Raw genomic sequence first — 19,648 nt, forward strand, 5'->3', positions numbered from 1 at the left:
CCTCTGGGGACAGTGAATCTACCACCTCCCTGGATAGCCCATTCCAATGTCTGACTACTCTCTCCATAAAAATTTTTTTCCTAATATCCAACCTGAACTTCCCCTGGCAGAGCTTAAGATCATGCCCTCTTGTCCTACTGCTGATTGCCTGGGAGAAGAGACCGATCCCCTCCTGGCTACAACCTCCTTTCAAGTAGTTGTAGAGAGTGATGAGGTCTCCCCTGAGCCTCTTCTCCAGCCTAAACAGCCCCAGCTCCCTCAGCCTCTCCTCATCGGACTTGTGCTCAAGTCCCTTCACCAACCTCATTGCTCTTCTCTGGACCTGCTCCAGCACCTCAATATCCTTCCTGAACTTAGGGGTCCACAACTGGACACAGCACTCCAGGTGTGGCCTCACCAATGCAGAGTACAGGGGAAGGATCACTTCCCTGGTCTTGCTGCCACACTGTTCCTGATGCAGGCCAGGATGCCATTGGCCTTCTTGGCCACCTGGGCACACTGCTGGCTCATGTTCAGCCTCCTGTCGATCAGCACCCCCAGATCCCTTTCCACCTGGCTACTCTCCAGCCACTCTGTGCCCAGCTTGTAGCGCTGCAGGGGGTTGTTGTGGCCAAAGTGCAGGACCTGGCACTTGGCCTTGTTGAACCTCATCCCATTGGAATCAGACCATCTCTCCAGCTTGTCTAGGTCCCTCTGAAGAGCCCTCCTTCCTTCCAGCAGATCAGCACTCCCCTCCAACATCTCCATGGCAGATGGTTCCATAGCCATCCTCTGTAGCTTTTCCAACTGTGGCTCTGGGAGTTTGGTGCTCTACAAAGAGAGGCTGGGCTGTAGCATGAACATGCTCATTTTGGAGTGTTTCTCATTCAGAGCCTGGGATCTGTTCCTGGTAAACAGGAGGATTTTACATCTGGTAGAGCTGGTACAGACTTGCTTTGGGTTTTTAAACATGTTGATGTGTTGCTCCTTGGCAGCTTCAGCTGCAGCTCTTCATTTCATGAACATGCTCAGTTACAGCACTTAAATAAGCCTGTTCCAGCCTCATTTCCTCCTTGCAGCAAGGACCTCCTTGCAGTGTCCTGGCAAGAGCACATTTACAGGACGTTGTAGCTCATCCTCTCCCTATGAACATGTCCAGGGGGGCTGATGCCTCTTCTGAGGTGTGACCTTGCCGAGGCACAAGCTCCGTGTGTGTGACTGACAGGCGAGTTGGGGCATCTGCAAAGGCACAGACAAGTCAGTGCAGGTGTGGGCAAGAAGGGAAGGGCTCCAAAAGTCTTCTGGAGAACAACTTAAGCCAAACAAGGTGTATAGAAAACATCAATGCCACCGTGTATGTGGTTGGTTCTGAGGTTTTTTTCCAGCAAGGCCAGGACAGCTCAACTTCAGCTCCTTAATTTTCTTTATAAAGGAACGTGGTGCTTTCTGGTTACTCTGGGAACATAACAAGCCTCATGTTTCCTCCCTTTTACAGAGGAGAACGCAGAGATCACGCTGGATGTGTCGCTGGCCTATCGCGATGACACATTCAGTGACTGGGAAGAAATAGCTCATGCCATAGAGAACAGGAAGCTGAAGTGCACCTTTGGCTCACCAAAAGTAAGGAGCTTGGATGATGCTGGTGGTGGGGATGGGTGGGAGTTGTCCTCTTCCTGTCATATAATCACAGAATCACTCTTTCTGTGAAGAAATTTTCCCCAGTATCCAACCTAAACCTCCCCTGGTACTACCTGAGGCTGTTTCATCTTGTTCTGTCACTTGCTATCTGGGAGAAGAGGCTGAATTCCATCTGGCTGCACCCTCCTGTCAGGAAGTTGTACAATGTTCATCTTGGAAGGCTCCCTTGACTTTAAGACTGTTAAAGAGCCTGAAATGTGAACCTCCTTGAGGTCAAACTTACTGATTCAATGACCCAAACCAATCAAAGCCATGAGGATAAACATCCCTGAGCTAATGTCTGACACAGGCTCCTCCCAGGAACTGGCAAACAGGCTTTTGGTGCTCCCAGTTTGAGGGCTCTCGCAGACCCTCTCTGTGGGGGGATGTGGTGGTCCCTGGGGACTGACAGCCATGGTTTTGCTCCCTGCACTTTCCCCAGACCCTGGAGTCTGAGGGCCGGCACTACGACTGCGACTTCCTGCCCTTCATGGAGATCGGCAGCGTGGCACACAAGTACTACCTCATCAACATCCGCTTGCCCGTCAATGAGAGGAAGGGCATCAACGTGGGCATCGGCGAGATCAAGGACATCCGCCTCGTGGTGAGTGTCCGTCCTGCTTCCGACCGGGATGGCTGCCTGTCCTGCTTCCTGCCCTGAGCTCTTCTGGTCCCACTCCAGCCTCACATGGGACTGTCCTCCTTCCTGAGGGAAGCCCTCTTTGCTCTTCTGAGGAGCCCTCCCCAAGCCTTGAGCCCTGTGACCACCTCCAAAGCTGGGCTCTTTACATGGCTCTGAGAGTTCCCCTGTGCTCTCCCCACACAGTCTGGATGGGATGCAGAGTCCTCCAGCTCATGGGTATGAGTTAAGGAGGAACAGAACAGCAGAGTTTGGAGGGGATTTGGATCTTGGGGTTAGCTGTGGCCATGCAGATGTCTGGGATGGCTGTCAGCAATCCTTGCTCCTGCCCTCCCTTGAGACTTGGTGTGCATGGATGCTTCTCGCATCTGGAAGCCCTCTCCACACCGTCCCTGTCAGCAGAGCAGGGAGCCAGGGCTGTGGTGGCCGCAGACAGTGGTGGGAGGGCACGTGGCTGGAGAAACACATTCATTTGGCCAGTGCTCTTCCCACCAGCGATGACTTGGCTCCATGAGTGTCCCGTTACTTGTCTGGGAGTAATTCTGCCAGCTTTTTCCATACTGTGTCAGAATCCTCTCTCCTGCCTCGTGTCTGCTGGTATTTGTTTTCAGACCTTCTGGAACCTGCCCAGGTGGCTTGGGGGCTCTGTGGGTACCCGCTCCCTTTCCAGTGCTGGTCAGCCCACGTCTTTGGGATGCACTGCTACGTCTGTGCCTTTCTTGCCACTCCTGTAATGAGAAGCACAGAATGATGACATTAAACCCTGTACAGCAGTCACCTTCCACCTTGGTTTTCCTTAGGGTATCCATCAAAACGGAGGCTTCACCAAGGTATGGTTTGCCATGAAGACCTTCCTGACCCCCAGCATTCTGATTATCATGGTGTGGTACTGGAGGCGGATCACGCTGATGACTCGTGCTCCCGTCCTGCTGGAGAAGTGAGTCGGGGCCCAGGTGACCCTCGAGTAAGGGGACTCACGGAGGTGGTTGTTGGTCCCAGGCAGAGCCCATGATTGGGGAGACAGGAATTGTCTCTCCTCAATCCCCTCCCTCCGCCCAGGCACACTGCGAGCAGGAGGCCTCCATAGCTTCTCTTTTCTTTCCCGTTGAACCCATGGAGAATGAGGAGCTACTTGAAGTGAATCAGTCCTAGAGGGTTTGGTGGCAGGAAGTGACACTTCCCAAAGAGCTGGGTTTCCTTCTGTTGCATTCTATGCACAGCTTTGGATTTTGGGGCTCTGTTCTTCCCTTGAACACTGAAAAGAGATGGTGTATCTGCTGCTCCAGGGTCATCTTTGCTCTGGGAATTTCCATGACATTCATTAACATCCCTGTGGAGTGGTTTTCCATTGGTTTTGACTGGACTTGGATGCTGCTCTTTGGAGACATTCGGCAAGGAATTTTCTACGCCATGCTGCTCTCATTTTGGATCATCTTCTGTGGGGAGCACATGATGGTGAGTATTACACTGACAGAAAGGGGGTTTCCAGCTCTGATCCCAGCAATACCTGGCAGCTCCCTCGTACTTGTTGAGAGCTGGAAATGATGCTGTGGGGACTTGCACCAGATGAGGGCATATCAGGCTAAATTGCTTTTCCCTTTTTCTCCTTCTCCAAACCTCTTGACCTGACTAGGACCAGAGTGAGCGGAATCGGCTCTCGGGATACTGGAAGCAGGTTGGACCCATAGCTGTGGGCTCCTTCTGCCTCTTCATCTTTGACATGTGTGAGAGGTGGGTGCAGCAATCCCAGGCTCCTGGTCACCTCCCCCAGCAGGGACCAGCAGTTTCACTCCATGGCTGGATGCACAGCCCCATTTCCTGGAGCCTGGAGAGGCTCCTGCAGGTGCTCTGAAGTGTGCTGGCACGTCACACCAGGGGAACACCTTCCACCTTGCCTCTGCCTCACACACAGGGCAAAACAGCGCAGCTGGCTATTCCCATGTGGAACCTTAGGGAAAGGTTCTACCCCCAGAGGGTGGTTGGGCACTGAACAGACTCCCCAGGGCAGTGGTCACAGCACCAAGGCTGCCAGAACTGCAGGAATGTTTAAACAAAACACAGGGTGGGACTGTTGGGGTGTCTGTGCAGTGCCACGAGTTGGACTTGTGATCCTTTTGAGTCCCTTCCAGCTCAGGATATTCCATAATTCTGTGATTCCCAGGCTGCAGAGTGGATGTGGGGCCCTCTGAGCCCATTGGCCTCTGACAGTTGGTGTTTTCTGCCCTTTGCAGGGGGGTGCAGCTCAAGAATCCCTTCTACAGCATCTGGACCACTGAGGTGGGCACGGAGCTGGCTGTATCCTTCCCCAGGTTTGGGCTGGGTCAGTAGGGGAGGGAGGTGTTCCCCTCATAGTGTGGAAGGCCAGGAGTGGCTCAGGTGCTGCAGATGCCGGTGTCCTTAGGAAGGAGCAATCGGTTTGGAGCTGGACACCTCAGGGGACTGGTGCTGTGTGAAGGGAACTAAATATGTGAATCACCTGAATAATGTTTTCTAGTATTTCTTTTTAGTTTGTACCATTTTCCCTTAACTCTCTCTGCCCAGATGGCCTTTATTATAGTCGCAGGGATCTGCCTGTGCCTCTATTTTCTCTTCCTGTGTTTCATGGTCTTCCAAGTGTTCAGAAACATCAGTGGGAAGCAGTCAAGCCTCCCTGCCATGAGCAAGGCTCGTCGCCTTCACTATGAGGTAACTGCCTTCCCTGGGGCATGGATTCTTTATTTTTGGACCTCAGAGTCTGTGCTGAGACTCCTCTACCCATAATCTCCCCATACCTCCATTTCCCCTCCTCTAATTTTTGTGTTTGATGGGAAGTGTTGCCAAGACCACCTGGTTTGGTGTTGTCATTTCCTAAACAAGTTGCTGGAGGGAAACAAGGATCAAAACACAACACATTCAGCTCATTATCACTGTTTTTAGCCCATGATTTTGTACGTGTTCCTGTCCTACCTGCCTCTAATAGCTGTCAAATCCAAGGAGCTCGCTCTCAGTGCTTAAGCTGTTTCCACAGGGTTGTAAATATTTATCCTCAAAGTTGTTCTGTTAAACCATGGTCACTTCTGATTTAACAAGTCATTATCACCCACTGGGAATGCACAGAAAAAATTAGAAAATCCGTTGTGGAAGAGATAAATTAATAGTCATTTGTTGTCATGGTGGGGCACAGTCATTACACAGACACTGACATTTCCACCTAAATTCCAGGAACAGGTTAGAAAAACCCAACACACACAAATGTAAAACTAGTGAAAGCAGGGATGGTGAAGAGTGGGATGGATCCTGAGCCTGAGGTTGTCTAAGGATCTCTGCTCTGTGACAGCCAGCCTGGTTTTGCTAGACATTGGAATCGCTGCAGCTTCCTCCCAGCCAGGCAGGGAGTGAGGATGAGTGTAGTGGGACCACAGCCCGTGCTGAGACACCGACTCCCCCCGTGTTTGTTTTACAAGAGCTGTGAGCTGTCGGGCTGGGGCCTGGCTCACACTGACCCGCCGCCTCTCCCACGTCAATTAACTCCTGGTCAATCAGTCACCAGAGCAAATGTCATGGAAAGGCAGCGCTGTCCAGACATCCCAGCCCGCGCGGAGCATCCGGAGCAGCACAGACGTGTGGGGAGCAGAGGATATGGGCTGTACTGAGCACGGCGCAGGAGTGGGTGGAGGTTGTTTTGCTTTGGGGTTTCGTGGGTTGGACCCTTTTTTTATTTTTCATTTTTTATACTCGTGTCTTGTCTATCCTAAAACCAAAATCGGGTTTTGTGGATTTTGTTAATGTGACCAATGACATTTCTCTCCAAACAGGGGCTGATTTTTAGGTTCAAGTTTCTGATGCTCATCACCCTGGCCTGTGCAGCCATGACTGTCATCTTCTTCATCGTGAGCCAGGTGAGCCATAGGACTGGGCTTCCTGGGAAGCCACTTCCCAGGCCGCTCCCAATGCCAGCTCTGGTCAGACAAGACAGACCTGTTACAAGCACGTTTGATAGCAAGTTGCTTTTTAAGAAGTTGTTTTCATTTGTTTGAAGTCCTGCCATGAAATGTCTCGGGCTGGAGCTGCACAAAGGCCGTTGGCTCCCAGAGCGTTGGGGCTGTGCTGGGCGGAACATCAGCCAACACGGTTAGTCATTTCTGAGAACTCAGCAAGGGGAAAACGTTCTGTTCACACTGAAACAATCCGGTGGCTTTGTGTGCCCATGGGGACGTGACAGAATCCAGCCTTCCCTGGGCTGACTGTTCCCAGCAGTAGCTGTACCTGTTTGTCCTGAGCTCCGACACCATCTCTGTACTATGAATTTCTATTGCTGCTGAAATCGTGGAATCTCAGACTGGTTTGGGTTGGGAGGAACCCATCCAGTTCCACCCCCTGCTATGAGCAGGGACACCTTCCACTAGACCAGGTTGCTCCAAGCCCCGTCCAAACTGGCCTTGGACACTTCCATGGATCCAGGGGCAGCCACAGCTTCTCTGGGCAACCTGTGCCAGGGCCTCACCACCCTCACAGGGAACAATTTCTGCCCAATATCGCATCTAACTCTGCCCTCTGGCAGTGGGAAGCCATTCCCCCTTGTCATGGCACTCCAGGCCGTTGTCCAAAATCCCTCTCCAACTCTCTTGAAGCCCCTTTAGGCACTAACGTCTCCCTGGAGCCTCCCCTTCTCCAGGCTGAACATCCCCAGCTCTCCTAGCCTGGCTCCAGAGCAGAGCAGCCCTTGGAGCATCTCTGTGGCTCTCTTTCTAAGCTAGTTTAGCTTTCTTCTTCCCTGTTATGTCTTTCTTTACCAGAAAGCAGCATTTCAGTGTGAGCAGTCTGTGTATCTTCTAGTAACATTAACATTGATGGTATTTTCCTGGATGCTGATAAACCTTAACATGTCTCAGGCTGGTGCTGTCAGCCCTCCCTCCTCAGACAGCTGCAGGAGGCAGTGCTCAGCACATCAGCTCTCATATTATCCACGCTGGTTTTCCTGCTATAAAAGTACTATTTTTAGCAGTCGGATGTTTGTGGATGTCACTGCTTGTCCCCATGTATTGCCCTTTGTGTGCTGAGCACATGGTTGCAGCGGGTGTATCCAAAACAGAGCGGTTTGGTCACATTAAATGAGACATCAAAGCTAAAGAAATCCTGATGGAATCATTTTGTCAGGACCATTTTTTCCTTGCAGATTGAGGCTGAAGAGGAGAATCCCAGCCTGACTTCTGCTTCACTGAACCTGTTCCACTCCATTTACTCCATCCTGTTGAATTGACGCTGTTCTCACTGATTTACTCAAAGTACAGAATTTGCTCTTTCTCCTGGGCAGGTGACAGAAGGCCACTGGAAGTGGGGAGACATAACGATACAGGTGAACAGCGCCTTCTTCACGGGCATCTATGGGATGTGGAACCTCTATGTCTTCGCCCTTATGTTCCTGTACGCGCCATCCCACAAGAACTACGGCGAGGACCAGTCCAACGGTGAGTGCCTCTAACCCAATTGGAACTGGGTGATATTGTAGGTTCCTTTCCAAGCCAAACCATTTTGGGATTCTTTGAAGTCTGGGCAAGTGGGGAGTGGCAGTGCTGTTGGATTCTGTTATCAGTAGTCCTCAGTAGTACAGAAATCATTGTTTGCTGATACAGAATCATGGAATTATGTTGGAAAAGACCTTTAAGATCGTCGAGTCCAACCATTCCCCAACACTGCCAAGGCCAGCACTGACCCCAAGTGCCACATCCACACAGTTTTTAAATCCTTCCAGGGATGGGGACTACACCCCTGCCCTGGGAAGCTGTGCCAGGGCTGGACAACCCTTTCCATGAAGAAATTTTCCCAATATCCAGCTTAAACTTCCCCTGGCACAACTTGAGGCCATTTCCTCTTGTCCAGTCCCTTGTTCCCTGGGAGCAGAGCCCGACCCCCACCTGGCTTCATCCTCCTGTCAGGGAGTTGCAGAGAGTGAGAAGATCCCCCCAAGCCTCCTTTTCTCCAGGCTGAGCCGCCCCAGCTTTTCAGCCACTCTGGTGCTCCAGACCCTTCTCCAGCTCCATTCCTTTCTCTGGACATGCTCCAGCTCCTCAATGTCTCTCTTTTCCTTCTATTTAAATAACTGTAACTAAAAGCATTTATAGGATTGTTGCCTGGTCTGTAGCTCAGGCAGCTCCTGAAAGCCTGGAGGGAATAAACCGGATCTTTTACTTTCTAATTGTCTGATATTTTCCTGTGAGACCCCCTAACAGAACAACTTTGTTTCTCAGGTGACCTGGGGGTGAACAGCGGGGAGGAGCTCCAGCTCACCACCACCATCACCCACGTGGACGGGCCCACGGAGGTTTACAAGCTGGCTCGGAAGGAGGCTCAGGAGTGACACAGAGGTGCCTCAATGGGGCCCTGGCCCGGGGTGGGAGCAGAGGACACACAAGTCCCTCTGGCAGGAGACCTCTGCGGCCGAATCCACTCCTTGAGTGCCCCGTCCCTGGTGTGTTCTCAGAGCAGTGACACCGAACAGAACATTTGTAACCCTTTACTATGGTGTAGTTATTCCTGGGGGGAGGGATGTGTATATTGTGTTCCACTCGGGCACGTAAAACTCTGCTGGAAAGGCATTAGTGTTGCAAAGTCGTGCGTTTGGACGTCGGGACGGGGCAGAGCTGCCAAGGGGCTGGTTTTATTTGGCCGTGTGTGCTGGTGCATAAAAAGGTGCTGCAGGGTGCTCAGCTGGCAGCACATATTCAGAACTCCAAGTTTTCTCCTGTGTGCAGCTTACACAAGGTGCTGGTGGGGAGAGGGACTAAAGCCTCGTTGTAAAAACATTTAATTCCACCATTTATAACTGTATCAACCCAAGTTTGAGTCTTTAGTGCAGCCCCTCAGCCACCCTCTGTCCCTGAATGAAGCACAGCTGGGAGAGTAGTAGGCTGTTAGAAGGTTTTCGTAGAAGCAGCAACGTGCATTCTCAGTAGGGTTTACAGATGTTTGTTGAATACAGGGAATGTCCAACTTGGATGCTGAGCTGAGTTGCAGGAGAACAAAGTGCTCCTGGCACAGTTTCCAGAGGTGCTGATCCCACAGCCAGCTCCTGGGCTTTTGTAGCTTCCTCCATCTTTCCCTTTTTGTTGTGGTGCATCCCTGTGAGCTGGGCAGTCCTGCTCCTCCATGCACTGCTGAGATGGAGCACACTTGGCAGAACTGGATTCCTCCAGGGATTATCAGACTTGAAAGAATCTGCTGGTCACGCATTAATGTGGATCTTTGCTTTTCCAGAGCAAATGCAGGCACTTGAGTTTGCTCAGCCCTGCGCTGGGAGGCTGCTGGCACTGCAAGGGAAGTGGGAACTGATCAGGGTGGAGGCTTGAATTGGACTATGCTGGGACCAGTTAAGAGCAGTGAATGGTATGGGCAGGAAGAACTGTGGCCAGAAGGGTCTGTGCTGCTCAGGACACGCCTCCCAGGGCCTGGAGCATCCAGAGCCTCATGAGCTGGCAATAAACGTCTGTGTTATCTGCTAGTAACATGTAATCCACCCTCCCAGTTTTGTCCCTAAAAGATAAGGGTCTGCTGCTGCTGTATGTGGCTGAAGGGTCAGAGAGGAGGAAGAGAAGGCAAGCTCCCGAGGCTGCTGCCAGGCTGTCAGCCCAGGTACCATCATGATTCCCACCCAAAATTTATTCCCATCTGTTTATTAAAGCTCAGCACTTTAAAAAAAAAGAGAGGGTGGCATCAAAAGATTATCTTGCATCCTTGCCTGCTGGGCACTTGAGGCTGTACCTCTGGTCACAGTGTGACACACTGAGCAGACGCCTCTGCCAAAGGGCTCCTTCCTTTGTATTGATTGGAGCTATTACAGGATTTTCTTAAAAGGAAGTAATTCTGTTTGTTGTGTTCACCTTCCCTGAGATCCCAAGATCCCTGTGCCCCTGGAGCATCCCAGCAGGGTCACAGCTGAGTAGGTGTTCCTGCTTGGAGTAGTTATTCCATTGCAAAGTTAATTAGATCAACGCACATCAGTGTAACTCCAGCACGTTCCCGGCTGAGCGCTCGACTTTGCAACTTTAACATCACTTTTCCCTTGGGTTCTTACGTGATATTTATGTTGTTCCCATAGGTGTGTCTGTGGTTTCTTCTCCAGCTTAGTCTCTAGGATTGCATTTTGTAAAGGCTCCTCACGAATGGGGACCTGCAGCTTTCAAACCAAATTCTGTGTCCAACACTAACAGTTTGTTTACGGGGCGTGTGGACGTGTGTGTGCGCGTGTGTGGGTTTTTTATTTCTTCATTCCTAAGCCCTAGTCATACGTCTCGGAAATAGTCCATGGGTCTTATTAAAATAAATATATCCTTTTTTTGTTTAGGTTGAGTTCAGTTTTTACAGAATGCTTTAAGCAACCTGGAAAACCTGTAGTTTTGTTAATTTAAATAAAATATACAATATTGTGGATTTGTCGTTGGCCACGGGAATTTGTTATTGGAATTTCTCCCTAATCTCACCCTGCCCTCTGTCAGTGTGAACCCTTTCTCCCTTCTTGCTCTGTCCAACTCCCTGACAGGGGCAGGGAGCCAGGTGGGTGTCAGGCTCTGCTCTCAGAGAACAAGGGACAAGACAAGAGGAAATGGCCTCAAGTTGCACTAGGGGAGGTTCAGGTTGGATATCAAGGAAAAATTCTTCAGGTAAGGGTTGTGCAGCCCACAGGCTACCCAGGACAGTAGCTGAGTTCCCATCCCTGGAGGTGTTGAAAAGCCATGTGGATGTGGCACTTGGGGACATGGGTTAGTGGTGGCCTTGGCAGTGCTGAGGAATGGTTGGACTCAATGGGTTCAGTGAGATTTTCCAACCTAAACAATTCTGTGAATCTGTGACTTGTGCTTAGGGAGTAGTGGAAAATTTGATGAAAACAGATTAAGTTTGGTATCAAGAACCTGAAGTCCCCTTGCAGGAAGGGCTGCCCTGATAAATCAGACCTGAGAGGGGATCCAAGAGCTGAGCTTTAGGCAGAGCCCATGGCTCTATTCCCTCTGCAGCTCTACCTACCCTGGCACGGTGAGGCACTCTGGCTGCTCCCAGACAGACCAGGGGCAGTGCAGCACTGTGGGACCTAATGAACGGCAACAATGCAAATTAATGAATTCCCATCGACTGCAGAACCACCGCTCCCTCCCACACGTTCCTCTCCCAAGTGTCGCTGCCCGGGCTCGTCCTGTCCTGGCAGAGCTCTGCTGCCACCTGCTGCCACCAGAACCGGCTTCCGCTGGACTGAACACAAACCATCGATCCCTCATCTCTAAAATGTGGGAAATTGGATGATGTGTAGAAGCTCCCATTGCCTGCCAGGTGCTGCTCGGGGTCTGGGAGCTTTGTGTGTCTGTTCTGCTGTGCAGGGACACACTGAGAACTGGCAGGAATGGGAAAAGCCACCTGAGACTAGCTTTAAAGGCTGGCTGGGGTGGCTGCGAGCAGCCAACATTAGCAAAGGGAAAATGGGTTGTGGAAGACTTTTCTGGGTGAGCTGGGGACCACAATTTCTGAGGTCAGCAAAGGGCCTTTGGAACGATTTGTTTTCCTTATTGGATTGTTTTCTGCAAGGGAAGGAACTGAACTTAATGATCCTTGTGGGTCTCTTCCAAGTCAGGAGTCTCCATGATTCTGTGTTTCCTTAGAAATCTGGAACTGGGGTATCCTCATGGGAGGCATGGGGGAATTGGGCTTGGACCTCAGTGCCCATTACCCTGAAAGGGAGGGAGCGTTAGAGCTTGGAAATGCTCAGGGAAGGGTGATGTGAGTGACTGAAGGTTCTGTGGCTGTGTCTCACTGTGTGCCTGCTGGATTCAGCCAGCCCATGTGTCCCAGCTTAAAAATAGGAGACAACTTGTGACTGGGTGAGATCCCAGCAGGGATCTGAGATGGTGCCCAGGTATGATAGTGCTGTTGGCCCTGGATGAGCAGAGGGAGGTGCTGATGTTTCCTCGTTGTCCTCTTTAAAGCTGCTCTCAGCAGCCCGCAGACAATCAGAACGTTGTGGGACACTGAAACATGTTCTCTTTCAACCCCAAATTCTGTAGCCCAAGGCTATTTTCTGGATTTTGGTATGATGGAAATAAAGGATTGGTGGCATTGCTGGGGACAGAAGGGCAGGAGATGAGCTCCGGCTCCTTTTGTAATGACTGTCACTCCTGCTCTCAATGATGGCATAGTCAGTGCATTTTTTTGAGGGGTAAAATAAGCACTAAGCAGCGACAGATTTATTTTTGGAAGGTTTTGCTCTGTGGTGGGCACACAGACATGTCACGGGTCTGCTTCCCACTTAGCACCTGACACCGCACTGCACAAGAGCTGGTGGCTCTTGGGAGTTTTTCCCTCCTCTATTATAGGAAATCAATCCAAGCTTCAGGCTTTGGGTGTAGAGGTTTAAATAAAATATGAGCTCTCCTCATGGTTATGACTGTTGGCACCTTGTGCCTCTCCATCTCTGAAGTGTAAGTCTGGCAGGGGCAGAGGCTCAGCTGACTCTGGTTGTCCATGCTGGTCCCTCCTCGCTGCTGTGCTGAGCACTGGGATATCGGAGCCCTGCTCCCCATGGAAGGCCACAGGTTGGGTGTTTGTTTCTGGCTCAGCTGAACTGATGTGTGGTGGCTCCATGCAATGAATTTCTTGGTGAGATGGTTTAAATATTGTCCTATCCTTTGGCTGTTTCATTATTTCATGCCCAGGGAAGTTTATATCCATTATAATAGGTGGAATTTGTGTTTTCTTCTATTTTTCCATCCTCATTTTGTTGTGCTAAAAGTCCTCCACAGTTTCCAGAGGAAGGGCACTCTTCCAAGGTACAGTCCTCCCTCATGAGATGGATATGATGGCTCAGAAATAGCTAAGCCATGCTGGTACATTTTCTAATGAATATTGTACAGGCTGGACTGCACTCCCAAGTCTCGGCATTTCTGGGAAGAGAAATCCTGCCCAGTAAGCAATATGTACCACTGACACACAGCCTCTGGTTTAATAATAATTTATGTAATTCCAGAGGAAAATCCTTTTTCTGCCTTTACCTGCTGCCTCGTGCCTCTCCACAGGAACTGGTTACATTCAAAGCAATATTAAGGAGATGGATGGAGTGGCTGTGAAGATCCAGCTCTGCCTCCCACACAGAAAGGAAATCCTCCAGAGGAAAAGCAGTGGAAATGGAGCCCAATGCAATGAAGACAGAGCAGGATGGATGCCCATCCCTGAGTCTCCCTGCTGTACCCCCAGTCACTTGGAAACTCCCCTCCTGAACCCTGAGAGCCTCTGGGGCTGTTGGTGCTGTGCTGTAATTTCCTCAGGAAAATTATGCAATCTCTGCAAGTCCCACAGGAGTCCTGACAGAACAGAAACAATCCCTGGCAAAGTCCCCACAGAAAAGGGATCTGGTTATTGTCACCCATCCCTCCTGTGGGTCCCTAGTGCTGTCCGGCACCTCACAACTCTGGGAATTCCCCAGGCAGTTTTCCAGGGCAGCAGCAGGAGCAGGCCTCAGTCCCTGCTCCCTCTGTGTTCTGCTTCCCTGAGGGGCTCTCCCAGACAGCTGATTTCCATTTAACATTTCCCTTTGGAATTTCTCTGGCTGTTGTCAGCTCCATCCCAAGCAAATCCTGACCAACAGTGCGACACTGAGGCAGCATCTCACGGCTGTGTCCCTCCCAAGACAGAGATACTGTCTAGGACATGGCGCTCTCTGTCCCTTCTTCAAGGAAGCTGGAATCCTTCTTTTACCTCTGCTAAGTTGACTCATAGCTTCTTTCCTGTTGTTCTGACCAGAAGAGAGTCACGAATCCTTCCCTGAACACAGGAACCTCTTGGCTTTTCATGTCACCTTACTTATCCAACAATTACTTCTTAGAAAGAGGTATTATTTCAATACCTCTTAGAAACAAGTATTGGAAATCTTGGAAAATATCTGAAAATAGGTAACTGCCTTTGAGCAGAGAATGGATTAGCTAGTAATTCCTAATTAGGATTTCATTGTGGCTAATAAATACCCCATAAACACAAAAAATGATGGTTTATAAATACCTCATAAACACCAAAAATGATGGTTTGTAAATCAGCTCTGAAAATCCCCATTAATGATGAGATTCAGGCAAAGTGAATGACTTGCAGGTTTTGAGCCTTGCCACAAACAAGTCATTCTGCCTGGAGAGACAGGGACAGTAAAGATATGACATAATGGTTAGACAAAAAAAAAATCCACAGCAGTATGAAGTAGGTCTAAAGAGACACTTTTTGTTGGTCTGGGGTAGGAGGGAAGCATTACAAGGCTGATAGAAGTGGATTTAAAAAAGGTGGGAGAACACCACAGAGTCAGTGATGCAGCAAGGATCAGAGAAATAAGACATGATAACCTGGAAAACCACAAATGTTTTGGGAAGAATGAGCTTGGGGAAGGACTGAAAAGTGTTTCCTCCACAAGTGCTTTGACTAGAGACAGAAAATCTTTAGAAACGCATATAGGAATGATAATGTCTGCAAAAATCTGTTTCATTGCCCAGTGTGCAACAAGCCAATAATGACACACAAGACACTGATGATTTATTTCAGAGTTGGGTGCCCAGTGTAATTCCACAAATCCAGCACCCCAACTATCAAAACTTTTTACTACTTCTACATTTTAGGTCAGTAGGTTTCTTGGGTCAGTGATCACGATCTCCCCCTGCCAGAATCACCTTTTATCCTGTCAGAGCTGATTTCAGCACAATTGCTGAGTTGGCTTTATTAGTTTCTTCCTTTTCTTGAGAGTTCTGCCAAATGTCATTGTGGCCTGTAAATTTTGCATTCTTTGTGTCCACTATCAGTGGAAATCCTTCTTCCCAAGCTTTATTAACCTCAATCCAAGGTCTGAGATCACGGAAACATGTGGAGCCCTAAACATTAACAAAGCAATTCTATCCACAAGTTATTTGTTTTTCTAACACCTGGACATCACTTAGAGCTTGTTAGTTGCTGGTTCATGGATTAAATCTCCCTTCTTGTCGATTAGGCTTGAAAGTATGCAAACACAAAGAACATCAAGTCCGAAGAAAATTTTACACATAGCACGTTTTGCAGGCTGCAAGAAACCCACATACTGCCCCTTCCACGAACAATTCACGACGTGCGCTAATTTTTGAGCGCCCTCCACAGGCGCCGGCGGCCATTTTGGGGCGGGAGGGCGGGCGGCGCCTGGGCGGGAACGGGCCGAGAGGGAGAGCCGGGCCGAGAGGGAGAGCCGGCCCCAAGGCGGGGCCCCACGGGGGGAAGGGGTCGTGAGAGACAGCTGAGCCCATGGCGGTGGCGGCTGTGGCAGAACAGAGCGAGGAGGAGCTGGGGGTGGCCGTCAGCCCCTTCTTCTGTCAGGCACCGGGTTGTGCGTGCTCCGTTCTGCCCGCAGAGAGGGCGTGCGGAGAGGCGGCGTTTGAGGAAATTCCTAATAAACCAGGAAACACGCGACTCGTGATTGTGACACACAACGACTCTATTTTATCCGTCAGTGCGAGGGAGACAAACAAAGTCATGGAATCACAGAATATCCCGAGTTGGAAGGGACCCACGCGGACACGGAGTGGACCTTGGTGGCCATGGCCCCAGGGCTCGGGGATTTCCTCGGGGAGGGCTGAGGAGCCCTTTCAGGGCATCCCTGCCCTGCTTGATGACAGCAGGGGCGGAAAGCTGAGCTGTATTAAGTGTTTTTAAACGCAATCAGACTTAAACCGGGAGATGCTCAGGGTAGCTTAAAGCTGACAGAACCTGTCAGCGGCGTCTGCGGCGAGGGGGGCCGAGGATACGCGCCTTTGTGCGCGGAGTGAGAGGGAGCAGCAGAACTCGGCTCCAGCGGCTGTAGCTCAGGTGGTTGTGCTGGTTATTTATTTATTTTCATGGGGGTTTTGAGGGGAAGGCTGAGTGTATGGAGGAAAGGAGCCTCCCCTCCCTCCCGCGGCAGCGGAGCTCCGGGCGGGTGGGCTACCGCTTCCCCGGGGTTGGAACACACCTTCCCAGGGCTGGAATTCCGCTTCCCTGGGGTTGGAACACACCCTCCTGGGTCTGGAATACTGCTTTCACCGGGCTGGAACACTGATTCCCCGCGGCTGCCAGGCGGTTCCAGTCCCGTTTCGCTGCTCGGTGGAGCTGATGGCTACAGGTGAATTCCTTTTCCCTTTCATGCGATGTATGGCTGGGGGAGATGAAGGGATAGTGGCTTATTTCAGGGAAAAAGGATGGGGGGGGGAGTGACTTACTAGTTGCTTATTTCAGTAACGTACCGTAACGTTACCGAGCTGGTACGAACGATTCATTTTTCTTTCCCTCTCCCCCTTTTCCCCCTCCCTCTCCCCCTTTCCCCCCTCCCTCTCCCTCTCCACAGCCCACCCCTGCGTAGGGCTGTGTAAACTTGGAGGAACTCGGGTATTTTCGGAGCAGACCTTCACTCGCATCGCCGCGCAGCCAAGATGCCCGAGCAGAGCAATGATTACAGGGTGGTTGTGTTCGGAGCAGCCGGGGTTGGCAAAAGTTCCTTGGTCCTGCGTTTCGTAAGGGGGACTTTCAGGGAAACCTACATCCCCACCATCGAGGACACGTACCGGCAGGTGATCAGCTGTGACAAGAGCATCTGCACCCTTCAGATCACAGACACCACGGGCAGCCACCAGTTCCCTGCCATGCAGCGGCTCTCTATATCCAAAGGGCATGCCTTCATCTTGGTATACTCCGTCACCAACAGGCAATCCATGGAAGATCTTCATCCCATCTTCGACCAGATATGTCAGATTAAAGGGGACATCCAAAAAATCCCCATAATGTTGGTGGGAAACAAAAGTGATGACACGCAGAGGGAGCTGGATGCCAGCGAGGGGCAAGCTCTGGCCAGCAAGTGGAAGTGTGCTTTCATGGAGACATCGGCCAAAATGAACTACAACGTGCAGGAGCTCTTCCAGGAGCTCCTGAATCTGGAGCAGAGGAGAACAATCCGTCTCCAGGTGGATGGAAAGAAATCCAAGCAGCAGACAAAGAAAGATAAACTGCAAGGCAAATGCTCTGTTATGTGATTGCCTTTGGCTCTACTTGCTACACGGTGTAGTCGGAGCGTGGATTCCCACGGAAAACACATTTCTGCTGGGTGTTTGGAGGAATCCATGCCTTACAGGGCTGTTGCTTTTCTCTAAAACCCTGACTGGATTATTTTACATGTTGGTTTTAAAGAGGATGCCTTCTGCATGTTTATTTTTTTAAACCAATAAATGTTCCATGTTAACAATTACCTCTGACTAGAAGTTTTTAACGCAAGAAGTTTTACAGAGGAGAAAAATGTCTGTCAGAACAAACATCTCTATTCCTGTGAGTACACACCAGTTTTTAAATATCTCCAGCCTCTTAGCTCGAAGAAAATCATCTTTAATGTGTAGACTTCAAAAATTGCTTTCAGTAATCTGTTGACCAGAAAAAAATCCCTAGCACAGTGAGGCATCTGCACTAAAAATGTACATTTATGTGGCTCTGGCTGCTTACATTTTTGATTGACAGACCAAGACTGCAATTTTTCTGTGGTAGAAGTTAAGTTTTCCCATGTGCTGTGCAATTCCTGAGACTGCTGCAGTTCTGGCAGTTACAGCTTTACCAGGTTATAATCAGACTGTTTGGCTTTTTTTCCCACTGTACTCTGACTTTCTCTGTTTACTGAGGCAGGATATTCCATGTGCTGTGGCACCAAACCCAGGGGTGATTGCTGGTGTCCTTAAGCAAGAGCTGCCTCCCTGATGAAGCTAATTGTGGTTGTAAATACCAGAATGATAGTTGGGCAAGGATAGGGAACTGCCAAGATAACTATAACTTGTTTTCTGTCTGATGCTCCTTTTCTAGTCTTCCTAGGATTCTTAGATATTTGTTTTCCCCTCTTTAGTCTGTCCAAGTTACCCAGGTTTAGGTGAGACTTGAGACAAGTTGGTTTGGGTAACAAAGCCTGGGGAAGAACCATCTACACTGGAAGGTTCATGTTTCAAGGAAACTCCTCTCTGATGGGAGCCTTAAGGAGACACTTTCCACAAATGAAAGGATTGGAGGCATGAGCTTAGTTTGTCTCTTATCTCACTCCCCCAGTCTGGGATTTTGGCTGTTGTCAAGAAGAGCTGAGCTTGATAAGTCTCATCTGCAGTGCATGGTTGAGAGTTCAAGAAAATAAATGCAAGTATTCGCTATCAGGCTCTGCCACGGATCTTACTCCTTCCTGAAGAGGGCTGTCCAGCCCGAGCACAGCAACCCACGGCTGGAGTCCCCATCCCTGGAGGGATTTAAAAGCCCTGTGGATGTGGCACTTGGGGACAGTGGTCAGTGGTGGCCTTGGCAGTGCTGGGGGGAAAGCTTGGATTTAGTGGTCTGAGAAGGCTTCTCCAACCTAAACCATTCCATGATTCTGTCTCCTACTTTGGTGCATATTAGCCCTCCCTTGGGTGTGTAGTAGCCCAAGAAGACTGTAAGACCTCAGCATTGCTCTGTAAATTTCACTTTTACACAGCAACAAGAGTCTTGATGTGGGAGACTGAGGAGAGAGGAATTGCAGCTTTTTATAGCACTTTTCTAGTGAAGTGATTTTATTGTTGAAGATGAACACAGTATGGAACAGAAGGTGCTGGAGAGTGCACACAGGAGTTTCAGGCCTGTAGCTTGAAAGCCTTCATGTCTAATATGAGCCAAGGGGAGGCTGCAAGAACGATGGGGAGAGACTTTTTGCAAGGGCATAGAATGCCAGGACAAGGGGAAATGGCTTCCCACTGCCAGAGGGCAGGGTTAGATGGGATATTGGGAAGAAATTCTTGGCTGTGAGGGTGGTGAGGCCCTGGCACAGGTTGCCCAAAGAAGCTGTGGCTGCCCCTGGATCCATGGAAGTGTCCAAGGCCAGGTTGGATGGGGCTTGGAGCAACCTGGTCTAGTGGAAGGTGTCCCTGCCCATGGCAGGGGGTAGGACTGGATGGGCTTTAAGGTCCCTCCCAACCATTCAGGGATTCTGTAATTCTATTAATCACTGCTGGGTTTCAGTGTAAGGTGCTGGAGAAGGGCCTTTTCTGCCAGCTGTCATTTGTTCCTGTTGCAGACTGATGCACAAAGCCACAAAGTTTGTATCCATGTGAGTATATCACATCCTTGACTGACTCTTAAAAATCACTGGTGGTGCCTGGTGCTCTCATCTCCTGTGTCCATTCCTGAGCTGCTTTTCCAGTCTCCTCAGGCTGTCCCTACACACACATAGGGTCAGTTGGCTCTGTGTGTGTGCCCAGGAAGTTTGGTCCCAGTTCCAGCTGGAGGCCTCACACCATTTTAGTCAGCAGAAAATCTTATTCATTGTGATTTCAGAAACCCAAGGAAGTTCTGCAGGAGAGTTTGGAGCTG

The 19,648-nt window shown here is 50.1% G+C and overlaps 2 protein-coding genes across 4 annotated transcripts in view; both read left to right on the plus strand.

Annotated features, from left to right (window-relative positions):
• WLS (Wnt ligand secretion mediator) overlaps positions 1-10,702 on the plus strand; it is a 26,614-nt gene extending 15,912 nt beyond the window's left edge. The window contains exons 3-12 of the mRNA XM_027891075.1: positions 1,475-1,599; positions 2,099-2,260; positions 3,097-3,233; positions 3,583-3,751; positions 3,930-4,027; positions 4,528-4,591; positions 4,838-4,981; positions 6,091-6,174; positions 7,590-7,743; positions 8,524-10,702. Coding sequence (XP_027746876.1) covers positions 1,475-1,599; positions 2,099-2,260; positions 3,097-3,233; positions 3,583-3,751; positions 3,930-4,027; positions 4,528-4,591; positions 4,838-4,981; positions 6,091-6,174; positions 7,590-7,743; positions 8,524-8,633 — 1,247 coding nt within the window. The 3' untranslated portion in view covers positions 8,634-10,702. The remainder of the gene's footprint in view (positions 1-1,474; positions 1,600-2,098; positions 2,261-3,096; positions 3,234-3,582; positions 3,752-3,929; positions 4,028-4,527; positions 4,592-4,837; positions 4,982-6,090; positions 6,175-7,589; positions 7,744-8,523) is intronic.
• On the plus strand, positions 7,296-17,746 carry DIRAS3 (DIRAS family GTPase 3). 3 transcript variants are annotated; one of them, XM_027891077.1, is made up of 3 exons: positions 7,296-7,306; positions 16,026-16,129; positions 16,632-17,522. In XM_027891077.1, exon 3 carries the CDS (start codon positions 16,717-16,719, stop codon positions 17,311-17,313), a length of 597 nt encoding a protein of 198 aa, XP_027746878.1. In that variant the 5' UTR covers positions 7,296-7,306; positions 16,026-16,129; positions 16,632-16,716; the 3' UTR covers positions 17,314-17,522. The 3 variants fall into 3 exon arrangements, with proteins under 3 accessions (XP_027746878.1, XP_027746879.1, XP_027746877.1); XM_027891078.1 differs by lacking the exon at positions 7,296-7,306 and having other exon boundaries at positions 15,593-16,409; positions 16,632-17,746; XM_027891076.1 differs by lacking the exon at positions 7,296-7,306 and having other exon boundaries at positions 15,593-16,129.
• Positions 17,747-19,648: the final 1,902 nt, after the last annotated feature.

Source organism: Empidonax traillii, unplaced genomic scaffold (assembly GCF_003031625.1).
Source record: "Empidonax traillii isolate 1590-97213 ecotype Southwest subspecies unplaced genomic scaffold, ASM303162v1 scaffold309:size1915965, whole genome shotgun sequence".
Taxonomy (NCBI): domain Eukaryota; kingdom Metazoa; phylum Chordata; class Aves; order Passeriformes; family Tyrannidae; genus Empidonax; species Empidonax traillii.